Raw genomic sequence first — 17,495 nt, 5'->3', positions numbered from 1 at the left:
TCACCCTCAGTGCAGTGCACTTCCTGCTCCCACCAGGAACTGCAGCTGGAGAGACTCCCTCCCTACCACCCCGGCCATGCCCTCTGTTCCCTGCCTGTGGGTGCCCTACAGCTAGACCAGCAGAAGCACCCTCCTGGCCTCCTTCTCTCAAGTTCTACTTCCCTGTTACCCCTCCCCTAGCACCATGGAAACTGACCCCAAGCAAGAATTCACCTCTCTTTCCTCCCAGGCCTAGTCACATATTTAGGGAAGCTTCAGGCCCAAGAGAGCTTCTCTTTAGATTATGAGAGGCTGTTGGCAACAGGGGGAAGGTGTGAAATCGCATCGCCTCAAGTGTTTCCAAAATGGTAGAAGATCCTCCTGGCATGGTGTCACCCTGCTTGGAGGCAGAGGCTGGCAGAGATAACCTCAGAGACTTCCTCTACCAGCCAGGGTCCATGCTTCCCCGAAGGAGAGAAGGAAACTAGGCTTTACATGCTTGAATCTGTTCCATCAACCCACCACTAGACTGTAAGCCTTATGAAGGTGACTTTGCCTGCCATGCTCACTGCTTTCTCCCCGATGCTTAAAGAGTGCCCAGTACAGGAGTTCCCATCGTGACGCAGCAGAAACAAATTTGACTAGGAACCATGAGGTTGCAGGTTTGATCCCTGGCCTTGCCCAGTGGGTTAAGGGTCTGGCATTGCTGTGAGCTGTGGTGTAGGCCACAGATGAGGCTTGGATTCTGCATTGCTCTGGCTGTGGCTGGCCGTTGTAGCTCCAATTGGACCCCTAGGCTGGGAACCTCCATATGCTGTGGATGCGGCCCTAAAAAGCAAAAAAAAAAAAAAAAGTGCCCAGTACACAGTTGACTTTCAATGAGTATTTATTAAGTTAAAACCTTCCTAATCTGACCATAACTTTCCTCTCCTCCTTTGAATGCTTACTTCATTCTCTAGTTTCTTCACTTGCATTTCTAGCCTCTATCCTGGCACTGGCCCCTTCCCACCAGCCTCCAGACCCTCCTAAATCTCCCAGGCTGGAACATGACACTGCTTTACTCCCTCCCTGCTCTGGGGCACTAGCCCAATCTCCGTTTTCCATTAAACCTAGAGGAACACAAGTCTACCCCCTCTGTCTCATTCCATGAGCAAATGCCAAGCAACGGGCCAGCTCTGTATGCCCTGACTCTTCATAGCTTTCTCCTGCTCCCAGCAGACTTTTGAAATGAGTCTCAAAGGTCACCAGTGACCTTTAATCACTAAATCTGGGGAGTTCCCATCGTGGCGCAATCCGACTAGGAACCATGAGGTTGTAGGTTCAATCCCTGCCCTTGCTCAGTGGGTTAACGATCCAGCATTGCCATGAGCTGTGGTGTAGGTCACAGACGTGGCTCGGATCCCACGTTGCTGTGGCTCTGGCATAGGCTGGCAGCTACAGCTCTGATTAGACCCCTAGCCTGGGAACCTCCATATGCCGCGGGAGCAGCCCAAGAAATGGCAAAAAGACCAAAATAAATAAATAAATAAATAATCACTAAATCTGATGGCCCATCCTCAGTCTTCATCCCCATCCTTTCTATCGCCTTGATATTTTATCATCTTGAGACCCTGTCCCCAGCTCTCAGGAAGACATCGGACTTGAGGACATGTCTCAAGCTCTCTTGGCTTTCCTGTCTCCACGCAGCTCCTTGGTCCTATATTCTGACCACAAGGTCCCTAACCTGGTGGCTGATTACAAGTCTTATGTGTGCCCTCTTCCACTCTGCAGACACATTTTTATGACTTTCCTATGCGCTTGTGGATGTGTTCCTTGACTTCTACCTTCGAAGTCTTTAGAGCACCCTCTAGCTGATAATTAACAGCTAATTAAGAGGGGAACTGTCTCAAGCAGAGCCTTGGTGGCAACTCTAAAGATGTCTCTCAGGTTAATATCTTCTCACATCGCACCTGCAAACTTCATCCTCCATCCTCACTCTACTTTGATAAGTGGATGAATAAACCAAAGGGGAAACACCCAGTCCCAGATCTGCCTCTTCCCTGCCGGTTGACCTTGAACGAGTTTAACATCTCTGACTCTGTTTTCTTTTCTGTTAAATGAAGCCAATCCTGCTGACTCTTCTTGTAGCTTCTTGTGAGGATTAAATTATTTCATGTAGCACCTGGCACATAGTAGGTGCTCAGCAAGTGGTAGCAATTTAATGTTGACAGTGGTGGATTCTGTGACTCTCAAATCCCCATTTCTAGACTCGCATTTCCTAGATTTACATTTCCAACAGCCTATGGATCCCTCTGTCCACCTGTACGAAGCCACTGTCTCCCCGCCTCATTGGAACCAGTTCTTGATGATGTCCTTACTCACCTACTAGCACCCTGGCTGTAAGGCCATCCAGTCTTGGGACCTTAAATTTGTCCCTGGGTCCGCCTTTGCCTTATCCTCTGCATTGGTCAGCCTCAAGGTCCTACAGCGTTCCCACCCCACATCTTTTGCAATCACCCTGACCTTTCCACCAGACCACCACCATGTGGGTCTCTCTTGGACTCCCTATTTGGACCACTATGGCAGCTGCCTCTCTGCTTCTTCCTCCACCACCATCCACCCACCTTATGCTATATTCTCCTGTAAGAATCAGTAAGCTCAGGGAGCAGGTATAAACACAGGCCTTGGTCGCTTGAGACCATTGCCCTAAATAAGTATGAATACCATCTCCTGGCTCTGAGAAGCCTGGCACTGCCTACTGCCCAACCCTTCTTGCTAAAGGAAGTCTCAGGACAGCCCTCCCCGCCACCAACACTAAGCTTTCCTGCTCAGAGCACTTGCTCAGCCTCCCCCAACCTGCTTCCTCCTCCCCACCCTCAACCTCACCCTCATGCCCTCTCTTCCAGGTAAAACCTTTCCCTTTCTTCAGGACTCTCTCAAATGTGCCTCCTCCATGAAGCCTCTAGCCCCCCAACCAGACAGGGTCTCCCACCCCCCAGAAGGTTGTTTCATATTTCTCTTTGACACTCAGTTTTCTCCACTCATCGCGGCACGTATTCATCTAACAAATTCTTCCCTCCCTTTCCCCTCCCCAGACTCCATTAGCGCATAAATTATTGGAGCCTCGGATCTGTGTTCCGTATCATCTGGTCCACGCAGGGCCTCGCGTGGGATCTGCACCACTCGTTCCTTTCATCTAACACAACCGTCTCTCACTTACCCCAGCCTCGCGCCTGCTGCACCCCCCCCCCCAGCTTACAGCGTCCCCCACCCTCAGTGCTGGCTCAGCACCAGAGACTGTGCCTCACAGGCAGGATAGTGTTACCGGCCTCTGCCTCCCTGGTGCCCAGCACTGAGCCAGATATGTGATTAGGGCTTACTCAGTGTTCAAGGATGTGAACTAAATTGAGCTCCCTCCTATGGCCTAGCAGAAATGAAATCCAGGCTCTCTTCTGGATCTGGGCTTGGAGCTCAATGCTCCCCCATGTGCATTCCCCTCCCCCCATTCTCACAGGACTTGGGGACTCAGGTCAGCTCCATCCGCCCCAGCCAGGCCCTCTCACCTCCTTAACCAGGGCCAAGCAGGGAGTCCTGCACATGGGAGGGCCAGGCCTCTGGACCCTACAGCCAAGGAGCAGCTCTGCCCACTTCCCCCTCAGCACCTTGGATTCTGGGTAATTGTGCCCTCCCTCCACCCAAGAGAGCAACCGTTCACCTCCCGCTGAGGCCGAGGAAGCAGTGGAGAGGGCTGGGGGTGCCGTCTGGCTAATGAGCCTTCAGTGTTAATTAGAACATGCTCCCTCTTCCAGGTTGCTGCGTGCTGGAGCCTGACAGGGCTGCTGAGGAACCTGGGGGGTGCCTGGCCCAGGTTGGGGGAGGGGGTGGGCCACGTGAGCAAGGATTTCCTTGGAGCCAGGGCATCTCAGCTGAGAACACTAAAGCAGTACACTGCGGGTGTGCACCTGCAGACCTGCACAAGGTGGGGGTAGAGCCTGGGGAGGGGAGAGAAACTTCTGCACTGGGCAGGGCTAGAAGCCCCGCATCTTCCCTGGGCACCCACCTCCATGCCCACTGTCCGGAACGCAGGAAGTGCTCCACATGGCAGGGCAAGAAACCTGCCCAGGAGCAGGGCTGCCCTCAGATCCCCTCCTGATACAGCTGGGTGGGGGAACTGTCATGGCCTAGCTGCTCCCTGAGACAGGTATTCCTGCAGGTGGAGCTGCTCCAAGAAGCCTGCTTTGAACCCTGGTCAGACTGCCCGCCCTGTTCTGTGATGTCACCGGGGCCCTGTGCCCTGCTTCTGTGGAACCTACCCTTCACCATGATGGCAGCAGATGGTGAGGGCACTGGGTTAAAATCGTGGCATCTATCTTGGCTGCAGCGGGTGCACACTTAGGAATGCGCCCTTGGGCAAGTTACTTAATATCACTAAGCCTCAGTCATCTCATTCCTAAGATGTAACCCATAGGGACCATTGTACTGATCTGGGGAGATGCCTCGTGGAGAATGCTGTTAGCGCCACCAGTGCTGTTCTGTGTCAGTGCCCACCGCTGGCACAGGAGCTCCCTGAGACTCAGGATCGTGTCTTCGGAAGACTGTGGTTATCTTCCCCGGTTCATCCTTTGAGCACCTTCTCGTGCCAGGCCCTGCGTCAGGCTCCAGGGATATAATGATAAACGTCTTGGGTCCTGCCTCACGAAAGGAGTCAGGTAAACAGGAAGCGTCATCCAGGGCTGAAGAGCTGTCAGGGAACAGCTATGAAGCAGGGAGAAGCGGCATCCCACAGAGGTAGCATCAGGGGTTTAAGGCTGGACCGGACACAGGGCAGAGAGAGGGCAGGGAAAGCCGCCAGGGAGGGGGAAGGAGCAGGAAAGCAAGTCCTAAAGCAAGAGAAGGAGTGAACCGGGGCCAAGTGCAGGAGTGTCGAGGGGAGAGGGAATGTTAGCTATAGAGGCAGAGGGAACAGCATGTACAAAGCCCCAAAGAACTTTGTGAATGAAGCTGTGGAGGCTCAGAGATGTTAAGCAACTTGCCTCAGGTCACACAGTTTATCCAAAGAAGAGAACAGTGGGGTACTGTCTCTTGTGAGTGTGTCCCATGTGTTCTGTCACTCTGCTCCAGCCCCACCATCCCTTCTTACCCCCTTCCTCCTAACCCCAGCCTGGACTTGGTCTAGAGAGCTACATGGGCCAGGAGAGGTGGGCTCTTCCCCAGGGCAGGAGAGCCCTCCCACACACCTCCCAGCCCTCACCTTTCCTGCCCCCACCTGCTGCCTGGATGTGGAAACCCATCACTGGAATTTTTACCCACTATGAGAAAGGTCCACAGTGCCTGTCAGAACCCCGCCGAACTCTGCATACCCCCTCATCACCCAGAACTAAATGAATTCCCTGTACAAGCTGAAGCACGAGTTTCCTTTGGTGTTACTGGCAGGATACTCCTCAAATTGAACTGTGCTCTCTTCAGGGGGCAGGTAGGGACATGGTTTTGCTTTCGGTACCCCACCCCCTCATTGCTTTGCACAGCGCAATTATTCAGCAAATGCTCATTCGATGAGCTCTTACTCTGCCTGCAACACTCTGCTGCACCCCGGGGGATGATGATGATGATTAGGAGATGGTCTCTGTCCTCAAGGACAAGTCCAAGTAGAACTGAGAGGACACGGTCATCTGGGCCAGCTGACTGCCCACGTCACACCACAGTGTTGCCACAAGGATTCTCCCCCAGGCCCTGGATGGGCTTTCCCTACCTCACATGCAGAATGCTCTACCTTTTTTTTTTTTTTTTTTTTTTTTTGTCTTGTTGTCTTTTTTTTTAGGGCTGCACCCGCGGCACATGGAGGTTCAGGCTAGGGGTCGAATCAGAGCTGTAGCCGCTGGCCTACACCACAGCCACAGCCACACCAGATCTGAGCCGTGTCTGCCACAGCTCACAGCAACGCCGGATTCTTAACCCACTGAGTGAGGCCAGGGATTGAACCTGAAACCTCATGGTTCCTAGTCGGATTTGTTTCTGCTGTGCCACGACGGGAACTCCAGCTAATTTTATTTTATTTGCCTTTTTAGGGCTGCACCCACGGCATATGGAGGTTCCCAGGTTAGGGGTCTAATCAGAGCTAGAGCTGCCAGCCTGTGCCACAACCACAGCCACACAGGATCCGAGTCAAGTCTATGACCTACACCACAGGTCACAACAACATCGGATCCCTGACCCACTGAGCGAGGCCAGGAATTCAACCCTTGTCCTCGTGGATACTAGTTGGATTCATTAACCACTGAACCACAACGGGAACTCCAACAGCTCTAATTGCTAATTGAGCTAAGAATAACCTTCCTCTCCTATAAGTTTCACACATTAGTACCACTATTTTTACCTGCAGTGACAGAAAATAATCTAATCCAGCCAATTCACATTCTGCTCTCCCATGTTTAAAACTTGTTTTCATGTTTACAGTTTTCCCCTACAACCCAGCCAATCTGTTTCCCTGCTCAGGAGAACCTCGGAACCTCTCGATTCTCTTTTTGCCTTTTAAATGAAACCCCTAGACCCAGACAGCCTGACCAGGCACCAGTGTGGGGCTCTGGCCAGCTGCCCCCTTACACTAGGGCTTTTAGCGACCCTTCTGTGAAGGCTGCTGGACCTACTTCTTTGGCAGCTGCTTCACTGGCTATTGATTCATCTTGAGCTTAGAGTCAACTGAAGCCCTAAGGCCTCTCTCCCAGAACTAAGTGCTCGTCTTATAGTCGTGCTATGGGATTTTCAAAGCTAAGAACAGAATTTTAGATTTTTCCCTCTTTCATTTGACTTTTTTCATTTAAACCATATTTCTGTCCTAATGAGATTTTTTTTTCCCCAAAAACCGTAGGTTCTGTCATCAAGGTATTCTCTGTTCCCTGTCAGTTTTGCATCATCAGAAAGCAGTCCTTTTTCAGAATGGTTGAACTGGGCAGAAGCAAGGACAGCGCCCCCTCTCAGTGACACTGAAATTGGCACTGATAGAAAAAAATTGGTGTTTTTGGATAATTCCATTTAAGAACAAACCACCCAACTATGTTATCAGCTAATCCACTTCCTATCTTGTCCGCATATATATCATGGGAGATTTCTGTCCAGTACTGTACTGAAAGCCAGGGGCACCACCTGCAGCTGTCCCCAATCCAGGCTAGCAGCTTGGCATCTATGCTAAAAGCAAGAAATGAATTTGGTTGACCTTGATGCAGTCTTTGTGACTTTTCTACTGATTTCATTTCCAAAACTCACAGTCCATTTTTAAAGAATGGTTCTGGAAGGGGCCTCAGAGATGATTCGAGGTCTAATTCCCAATTTTGCTGATGAGAAAACCAGTGTCCACGGGACTTAGCTGACATTCCCAAAGTCATAGAGGAACGAGAACAAGAACAAGGATTGGAACCCAGCTCTGTGGCTCCAAGCTCAGTGCTGTTTCTTAACAATATGAAGTCATAAAGTCTTCCCCCGAGCAAGCACGCGCACGCGCACAGATCTTCCTCAAGTCTCTTAATTTTCCACCAGAACAAACTGCGCCATTGTCATTTGGGGGGGGGGGGGCTTCCATGGGGACCCCGTGGCTGACTAATTTCTCCTCCTGCTTCCCAGAATGGAAGATGGAGGCCCAGAACCCCTCGGGGAAATTTGTTCTCCTATAGGGGAGCTTAGGACTCCCCCAGTATGGGTTAATCTTGGGAATTGTCAGTCTGCCTGGAGGAAACCAGTCTTTAAATCTCATTTGAGCCAGTGTATGCCTGGGCATGGGACTTGCCCCTTGGGTGGGCTGGTTAGCTGGGCCATCTCTTCTGGGCCGGGGCTGGGGGTGGGGACTTCCCCTCCTGGAGGTGCGTGGGCAGTAGGGCTTCCTGCAGAGGTAAGAGGGGCAGAGCCCTGGACATACCGGCTGTGGGCCTGGCATTGCAAGGGTGACTCCTGCCCTGCTAGGGCTGGTTGCCTGAGGAACTGGGCTGCAGGGAAGGGCAGGTTTCTTTGCTCAGTTTGGGAGAACTAGTGGCAAAGGGGTGTGCCCGCGGCAGAGGCAGCCCGGATAGGGACATCCCTAACACCCTGGACAATGCCCAGGACAGGGCCCTTCACCACCCTTCCCACCCCCGTCGGAGGCCCTGGGTACCTGTTTATTCTTTAGGTCAAGGGAGAGTTCGTAATCGGAGGCGGCAGGGGCGCGGGAGCAGAGCGCTGTCGCCAGGGCAGGCTGCTGCCGGCCGGGGGAGGCCGCGCGGTGGGGGCCGGCCCGCGGGGAGGCGCCCCCCGCCCCCGGCCGCTCCTCCTCCTCCTGCAGCTCCGGGGCTTGAGCCTTCGGGGCGTGGGCACTGGGTCTGCCGGCCACCGCCGCCGCCGCCACGGAGTCCTCCGTGCCCCCACCGGCCTGGGCGCAGGCGCCGTCACTGTGAAGGAAAGGCAACGGTGCTCTGTTGGGGGGAGGGAGGATGGAGTGCATGTGGGTGTTGGGGGAGCGGGGGGAGGGGGCTGGGACCCTTTGGCGGCCATGGGCCTCACCGGCCGAGGGGCTAATGCGGGCCTCCTGCAGTCCCCACTATGGAACGGCTGTTTTGGCAGGGAAGAGCCCCAGCCCAGGAGGAGAGCCTGAACTTGGGAGGGACCCCCGGGCAGAGGGAGGGAGCGCAGGCGCTGGCCAGAGCTCAGGAACCTGCTTAGAAGCAGGACAGCAGGTGGCTAAGGGTAGACCACTCCTAGGGTTCCAGTCTGGGCCCTGAACAGCTTACTTCACCTCTCTTTTCCTCTGCTTCCCCATCTATAAAATGGGAATAATAACAGAACCTACCTCACAGGGATGTTGGAAGGTTTGAGTTAGTTAAGGTTCTGAAAGCAATGCCTGGCTCATGGCCCCTGCTCTGTGTGGGTTAACTACTGAAATTATCAGTGCTCTGGCTTTCTGGCCATTGGCCTAAGTAGCTGGGAGGACGCTGATCCCACTGAACCAGCCCCATCTTTAGAAGCCCAGATGAGGCTGGGGAAGGAATGAGGTTTATAGGTCTGGCTGGAGCATAAGCTCCTCACCCTCAGGTTGTTCCCCTTCCCAGCCAGCTTCAGGCCCAGGACTGAGCCATCTTCTGCACAAAGCCTTCCTGGTGGTTCCAGCTTTCACGCTCCATCTGCTAGAACACCAGAGGGTCACTGCCTGCTTCATAGAGGAGAAGCATCTTGGCTCATGATGTGGGCTCCAGTGCAGCCTCACCACGGTGTGGCTTTGGTCAAGTCTGAGCCCCACCTTCCTCATCTGTGCATCGCAGGTACTAGCACCTGCCCTGTGGGTCATGGCGAAGGGTAAGGGAGTCAGCATATGTGAGGTGTTTAGCACAGCACCACCCCTGGGAACAGAGTAAGTGCTGCATAACCTTACCTCCTGTTTCCATCTCCCTACCCCCAGAGGCCAGGACTTGAACTCTTAGTTGAAGAGAACCCAAGGGCCACCGAGATGGCTTCTGTGGTGGACAGAGACCCTAAGGTCATCTAGTACAGCCTTCCAATCTCCCTTTTTCCCCAGATGAGGAACAGGGGACCCAGGGAGGTGGGCTGGCTCTGGTTGGAGGGCCAGGCAACCTTAGGACTTATTTCTTCCAAGGCTTTGCTCCAAATCCTGCCAGAGAAGGGACCGATTCCTCTGCTTCCACCCAACTTTGGAGCCTCCTGATGCTAGGATAGCCAAGGGAGTGTGCCTATGTGAAGAATCCTCTCTGCATTCAACCTCCTTCTGTCCTCCCAGCACTCCCCCACCCCCTGGATCCCAACACAGATAAAGAAGAGCTTATTGGCCAGCCTTAGCAACAGAGAGCCTCAAACTCCTTACCACTGCACAGTTCTTTGCACCATCATTTCTTCTGTGACTACCAATCAAGCTGTATGGGTGGGCGAGCTCTAGGTATCTATTTTTTTTCACTAATATCACCTGGAATATCTTTTTAAGATCTGACTTCAACTCCTCTTGGCATAGGACAGGTGCATGGAAACAGCCCTTTTCCCCTCCTACCACAACCTGCCTCCAGGGGGCAGCATACAGTCTCACCCACCTCTTTCCCTTTGGTACTGATGCCCAAGGCTTCTTCGCCCACAAAGGTTTTCAAGAGTCTTTAGAGAACTGGTACTCAGAGCTACAAACACCTTTAGCACTAGGCTTTTTCTTTCTTTGCTACTGGAGTGTTCTTGGCAAGAAGTTCTGAGGAGTTGATAACCCTCAATAGCAGCGCTCAACCAGTGATGATGGAGACTGGGGGACAAATAGCCCAGCTTCCTCGTCTCCTGGGCAGAACAACTCTGAGACCCATTGCATGCCATCACTCAGAAGGGCCCCAAAGGATGGAGCCCCAGTTGCCCAAAACAGTGACCTGATCATTTTAATGAACCTACGCTGGCTTCCTTCTCTTTTGTGTGTCATCCCCCTCTTCTGCTCTTGACACCTTCTTGTCCCAAAGATACTACCTATGTTAAGGCGAAACACATTTTCTGGGAGACCATGCCCATGGCATGCGGAAGTTCCAGGGCCAGGAATCGAACCCACACCACAGCAGCAACCCAAGCCACTGTAGTGACCACACCAGGTCCTTGACCCACTGCACCACCAAGGAACTCCCCAAATAAATTTTTAAATAGCCTTTTTCATGGGCCACCCCTCTGGTCATAGACAAAAGCTCCAAGGCCTTCTCACCTGAACTCATCCTTAGGGTCTGGGAGCAGGACGCCCCCCCACTGCCATCGCCAGCCTGTGCACACACACACACAGACACACACACGTTCTAACTAGCTCTGTGGCTTTGAGTGGGTTGTGTCCTCCTCCTGAGTCAGTGTCCTCATCTGTAGCCTGAGGGGAGCTTACTCATCTCCAGGGGCCGTCCAGCTTGGACATTCTGGGAGCCTGGAGACAAGTGCTGAGGCCAGACCACCAAGGCTCCAGCCCCAAGGTTCCAGCAACCACAGAGCCTGGAGCCTTGGGAGGGTCACTCGTGTGGGAAGGGGGCTGCGTAGAGGGATTCTAGGTGCCTGCCTAGCATGCTGGTCCTGCAGAGAGGAACCCCCTGAGGTTCCAGGGACCACTCCAGTCTATCATTTCTGCCATCAGAGTCGACTTCCTGAAATGCAGATGCTTTCATGCCAATCCTCTGTCCAAACCCTGCCAGGGACTTCCCAGTACTGCAGGGATATGTCTCATTGTTTCACACTCATCCAGACCAGTGTGGCACTTGAGAACGTTCAGGGTCCTAACGCCACTCTCCTTTCCCAGCCTTATCTCCAGGAGTGACCTATCCACTCTGTCCACACTGAAACTCTCCCCTAATCTGCCACAGCTTCTCAGACCACCATGCCTGCCCTTGATTTCCTTCTGCCTGAAATGCCGCCTTCTCTCCATGCAGCTCCCCTTCCACTCATTCCTTTTTCTGCTTTGTCACCTCTTTCAGGGCTCACTCATTGCCCCAGGAAGAGCCTACCTTCCCATGTGCTCCAGTAACTCGTGGCACTTGCCTCTATTTCAGCAATGACCACTATGTGCCCTTATTATTCACCAGTATGTCTCTCTCCTCCACAAGACTGTGCCAGGTACACCTTTTAAGCACAGGTGCCATCACAGTGAGCTAGCTTATGAGCTGTGTTTAATGTTTAATGAATGGAGGGATGAATGAGTGGATGGATAGGTGGGTGGGCAGGTGGAGGGAGGGAGGGATGGATGGAGGGATGAGTGGATGGATGGAGGGGGGATGGATGGATGGGTGAATGAGTGCATAGATGGATGAACAGGTGAGTGGAGGGATGGAGGGAGGAATGTATGGATGAATGGCTGACTGGCTGGATATCATTTAATCTATCACACTTCCCAGTGATACAGAGATACAGGCGGTGAGCTTGGGGTTGTACCACCCAGACCCTCCTTCAAGGCCTGACTTCTTGCCCAGCTCTGAGGACAGGAAGATAGCCTTCATCCAATCTCTGGCAGCCCCACTATCTGCTTCAGGGATTGTCTTAGCTTCAGTGAGCTACTGCACCCAAAGTCACATCCTTCCCAGAGCTGTCTGCATCTGGTGGCTGACAAGGAGGGGATATAAAAGCTCAGCCATTGGACCCCACGTGGTTTGAGAGTTCACGCTCCCTCCAGAGCTCGCCACAAGGTCAGCCGAGCTTTCTGGTGGCCCTCTGTCACAGGTTGACTTTTCTCTCTGCCCTGCGCTGAAGTCCCACCCTCTCTCCATGAGTGCTGATCTCAAGCATCTTCTGATAAACTTCTGGCACCCAGAACTCAGAGTCTGTTTCCCCGAGAAAGCAATCACAGTGGACACCCAGATTTTCTTTTTCCTTCATTTTCCTTGTCAGTCGGGATTACCCTGCTTTCCCTGCCCCCAGACCTACAGAGCCTGTCTGGGCTCCAGACTACCCTTGATCCAGACTCTGGGTTCTCTTCCCAGAAAAGGCACCTAATCTCATACATGCCAGCTTTTACCTCCACATTCAGAGGCTTTACAGGCTCCACGGACCAGGCTGAACATGCTGTTCTCAAGGGATGATCGTAGATTTTGTCATAGGCTGAAGACCGTACCAAGCACTGTAGGCATCTCTGATCACACAGAGAAAATGTTAGGGTCCTGCACACCGCAGAGCTTCCAGACACCAGGCACTGTTATCCTCAACGCTGATGGAGCCTCGCTCCCCGGTTAAGGGAGCTTGAGTGGAGGGAGCCCCCGGTTCTGACTCACTAGTTGGGTGATCGCAAGCAAAACACTTAACTTTTCTGCATCTCCGTTTTCTCGTTTGCTACATGGGGATGGGAGTATCTCCAAGAGACAGATGACGATGGGGTGATCTCCTAGGTGGATACTCTGACTACGGAGGGAAGCATAGCCTTTCTGTAGGAGGGATGAGGGAGAGGAGAAGGCATCTGTGCAGCCCCTGCCAGGAGCTGACCAGGGCAGTGGTGTCCTCCCCAGGCTCCCAGGCAGACCCTGCCCATCACAGGAGCTGAGAGCGCAGGAGCTAGTTCACAGCCCTCTGAGGGCTGGGGAGTGGGGGTGGGTGGGAGGGAGGGTCTCAGCCCTTCAGGGGAGGGAGCACCCAGGCCCGGGCTTGCCTTCTGGAGGCTGGCTTGAGTGGGGGTCCTGGCCCAAAGGCAGAGAGCGAGATGGGGAGGAGCTTGGCGGGGGTGGGGGGGCACCGCTGAGGCTTGCTCGTGCTGACGGTGGGGAGCAGGAAGGGCTCTTCCCCACGGTCCGTCATCCATGTAACAGCTGGCACGGCAATTACCAGAGACCCAGCCAGGAGTGTTTTGAAGGCTGCAGGGCCCCTCAGGCTGGAAGATTCCCCCGTGGGCCTGACCAATTACACTAGATTACCCTGGGCTCTGCCAGCCTTTCTGAAAGCTCTTCTGGGACAAAGAGACTAGGCATTTTCCGGTCAAAAGCTAACCAGAAGCCTCACGTCTGAAGATTTTTTCAGCCTTTACTAAAACACTCCTTTCTCTCCCTTGCCTGGATCAATAATATGATCTTAGATGGTCAGACTAAAGGCTGAGCCAGGGAAGCCTCGTGTCCCTGGGGGCCCAGGCAGTACCTGGGAGGGGGGTGGCCTGCGGGGAATAGAGGGCCAGTGTCAGAAACAAGTTCACTCTGTGCTGATTCAAAGCACAGGCTAGAGGAGTTCCCCGGTGGCTCAGCAGGTTAAGGACCTGGCATTGTCACTGCAGCAGTTTGAGGAGCAGCTGTTGCGCACGTTCGATCCCTGTCCTGGGAATTTCTTCATGCCACAGGCATGCGCAAAATAAAAACAAAAAACAAAGCACAGGCTAGAAAATGCTGCTTGAGGTGGGGGAAGAGGCCTGGGCTCTCTGTCACCTTAGGCACGTGGCGTCTCCAGACCTCTGATTTCTCATCATGAAATAGACAGTTTTCACAAGATGCTCTGATGTCTGGAGCGAAGGAGAGGCCAGCTCCCCCATCTCCTCATCCCTCTTCAGGGCCCACGTTGCCCCTTTGCTGTTCACGTCCTTGACACCCAGGGCCCAGCGAAAGCCTCGCTGCCTCCGTCCTGGCATTACTCGCCCCTGACCCCCGGCATCAAGCTTGAAGCCAGGCTCACAAGAGAAGCCCCTGAGGAGAGCTGTGTCCTTCCTGGTGTCCACTTGCAGGGGCTGCCCTGACTCCACTGGCTGTGCCAGATCTCCTCCCCGCCTCCCAAGGGCCCCAGACAGTAAGTTATTCTCTCGCCTGTTGGCTCCTTGGAGGCTCCAGGCTCTGGTCTCACGGCTGTTCTGAAAGGTGCTGGCCGGTTTGTTTTGTCTGGAGGGGTTTCCGGTCAAAGGCATCACAGCGCTTCTCCAGGCCTGTGCCCACCCCAAGCCCAGGCCCACTGCACCCAGGGCACTCCCTTGCGGGGGGACCCCAGAGTCCCCTCTCAGCCCACCCCACGGGCGGGACGCCGGCACCCGCTGCCCTCCAGGGAGGCCTCGCTCGCAGACCCGCAAGCCGGGCCACCCTGACTAATGACACCTTCCTGCCTTTGGAAGCCTAATGTTTTGGAGCATTTTATTTCCTCCCAAATAGGCATGGTTCTGGTAGCAAAACCAAGCTCTGGGGAACCCTCGGCTCCTGCCTGAACACGGCACACCGCCTTGCAAGTGCCTGCAGACAGAGCCCTGCAGACACAACTCCCTGGGCCCTGAGCTGAGCACACCGCGGTTCCTCCCCTGGCAGTCAGCCCGCCTCTTTGCCCTGGAGCTGGGCCCCACCCATGCGCTCATCTCACCCCTCCACCAGAGGAAGCTGCAGAACCACAGCTTTAATCCGTCCCCGACCCTCCCCACCGTTGCCTCCCAGCTCCTCAGAATATTGACTGCCTAGCAAACTCTAGGATTTATTCAGTTTTTTCTTTTATGATGAACTGTCTCATATATGCAAATAGGAGTCACCTGTATGTGAGAGAAGAACATTCAGAGGACGTTGTTCACCTGTAGCCAGCTCAAGGAACAGCCCGTTTCTCTCCTCCTCTCCTTGGGGGAATGCCTGTCCTGAATTTGCGGTTTTCATCCCTGGCTTCTCCTCAGGGACACACTTCCTCCCTGTCATGTTGCATAAGCTGCTCGGCAGGGGCGCCACGTGCTGGTGGGCAGCTCAGGGGCGCTCTAGATCTAATGGAGCCCAGAAAGGTCAGGAAGCCTCTCTGAGGGGGGTGGCAAGACTGGACGGATGGCAGGGTCTGACAGCCTGGCTGCACCTGTTACTATAGGAAGGAGGGCTTTCAAACAGCTTGCTCCTTAAGGAGCCCCTGCTCCTGGCCCCCTGTGGCCCAATGCGTCACGGTTTCCAAATGCACCATGGGGATGGGCAGGAGCCACGTAAGAGTGGCTGGAAATAGCCCGCGGAATGCCAGCCAGGTGATGCAGGAAGAGGTCAGCTCTGGAGAAGCATCAGCCCTGAGCCAGTGGGAAGCAGGTCAAGGGCGTAGTGCCTCTGGGGTCCCTGGGAGGAGGTAGCACATGAGGCAGTGTTGGCCAACGCATAGTTCAGGGCATCGCTGTAGAGCTCAGTGCGACTCTGAGCCAGACGGCCTGGATTTGAACGCTGGCTCTGCCATCCATGGACATGTGGCCTTGGGCAAGTCTGCATGGGCCTTGCTCTCCTCTCCAGGAGAGGACCACGTGGTCCTGTATGTGAGACACTCTAAGCCCTATGTGAGTAGCAACCATCGTTTTCCTTTTTAGGATTTCCAACTTGTTATTTTGTCAGATAAGAAACCAAAAAGCAAAAGCACCTTTCAGGGAGTTCCCGTGGAAACGAATCTGACTGAGAACCGTGAGGTTGTGGGTTTGATCCCTGGCCTCTCTCAAAGGGTTGGGGATCCAGCGTTGCCATGAGCTGTGGTGTAGGTTGCAGACCCGGCTCAGATCTGGCGTGGCTGTGGCTGTGGTGTAGGCCAGCAGCTGTAGCTCTGATTCGACCCCTAGCCTGGGAACCACCTTATGCCACAGGTGCAGCCCTAAAAAGCAAAAAAAAAAAAAAAAAGCACCTTTCAGTTTCCCTATGATATTTTGTGACCACACCCATGGCATGTGGAAGTTCCAGTGCCAGGAACTGAACCGCACCAGAGCTGTAACCAGAGCCACAGCTATGACAATACCAGATCCTTAACCCCTTGAGCCACAAGGGAACTCTTCCCTAAAACAGTATAAAAGAACATGAAAAGTAGGAAGGATGTGATTTCAAAATAAAGAACAGCCCTTTACCTTGAACTGTCAAGGATCTTGCTGTCTTGTCTGAGTTCATGGAGAAGTACTGGACTTCCCAGATGGCGTGATTGCTGAAGCCCTGAGTTCAAGACGAGGAGTTAGATGAAACCAGAAGGGCAGGGAGGCAGCAGACTATCAGTCAGACAGACTGTTGGGTTAAAATCAGACCGCTCCCTGGCTGTGCGGCCCTGGACTAGGTCCCCAACTTCTCTGAATTAGTTTCCTCGTGTGTAAGGTGGGGATACCTCTTTTGCTGGAGAGTTAATAAAACAATGACCGTAAAGCCTCTGGCACTTATTTGATGCCCGGTAGATACAGGTCTCCTCCTTTAATCTGGGCATGTTGTGCCTCCCTGCCTTCTGGCTCGTGAGCTGGCTGGAGAGCAGAGACCTCATCTGGTCCTTCCTGGGTCCCCTATGATGGAGGCCCACAAAACCTTGCACGCGCAGCCCATCCCAGAGGCAGGCAGGCCATGAGGCTGCACTGCTTCATTTCATCCTTCTCCTGGTCCAACCCAGACCAGCCCTGCCTCCCCCAGCGGAGGAGATGCTTCCTTGGTCCTGAGCCATTTCCAGGGAAGGGCCTCCTCCCAGCTCCTCCCAGGCCCCCCTTCACCCCACGCCAGGGGAAAGGTCTCTGATGGCCCACCGGTGCCTGTGGCAGTCAGGTGTGTGCCGAAACACCAGAGTCTTGTGACACAAGAGCTGGAAATGGCATGGTCACCAGTAGGGTAGGAAATTGCTCCAGCCACCCAGCAAGTAACTATGGAGCAAGAGTCTCTGCCTGTTTCTTCACAGTCATCTTCCTTATCTTCCCATTTCCTCGTGAAGTCCTTCTTAATGTCTAGAAACTACTCCAATCCTTCTAGAAACTACTCCAAGCTCACAGCATCAGAATGGCTGGGCCATTTCCCACATGCCTGCGGGTTTCACGGGTCCACCCCAAAAGTGTTTCGGAGGAAGGGGCAGCAATGCGAGACCCACTGGCTTTGGGAAGAAGCACCAGAGCTCCCAGCTTGGGGAGCCACCCACCTCCAGGCAGGACAGGGGTCAGAGCCAGGCCATAAACCTTTCCCTGTGGGGGCCAAACTGTCTCCTCCTCTTAGAAGAAGAGGCAGCGAAACTGTCCGCTGGCAAGATTTTCCTGATAAAATGCCTGTGTGCTTAATCGCATCCTCGCTGCCCTGTGACAGCCCAGTGCTGGGTTAAATCATTTCCCCTCCTACCCTGATGTCTAGAAAATCTCCTCTCCGGGCCTATCGGCCCTGCTTGATGGGCACTCATTAGGGCCT

The 17,495-nt window shown here is 53.9% G+C and overlaps 1 protein-coding gene across 13 annotated transcripts in view; it reads right to left on the bottom strand.

Moving 5' to 3' along the window:
- Positions 1–17,495, bottom strand: part of IQSEC3 (IQ motif and Sec7 domain ArfGEF 3) — a 95,031-nt gene that overhangs the window by 41,523 nt on the left and 36,013 nt on the right. For 12 of the 13 annotated variants that reach the window (XR_014803980.1, XR_014803981.1, XR_014803982.1 and 9 more), the window contains exon 3: positions 8,096–8,369. The exons of the other annotated variant lie outside the window; for it this stretch is intronic. Coding sequence is in view for 8 of the 12 variants with exons in the window: in XM_084956963.1 (XP_084813089.1) it covers positions 8,096–8,369 (274 nt within the window). In the remaining 4 variants the exon portion in view is untranslated. The remainder of the gene's footprint in view (positions 1–8,095; positions 8,370–17,495) is intronic. 13 annotated transcript variants of the gene reach the window in all.

This window comes from Sus scrofa, chromosome 5 (assembly GCF_054392235.1).
Source record: "Sus scrofa isolate SSC_HxYL_T2T_F1_AM1 chromosome 5, Sscrofa_HxYL_maternal_Yorkshire_Landrace_v2.0, whole genome shotgun sequence".
NCBI lineage: Eukaryota > Metazoa > Chordata > Mammalia > Artiodactyla > Suidae > Sus > Sus scrofa.
This window is presented reverse-complemented; position numbering and strand designations above follow the sequence as displayed.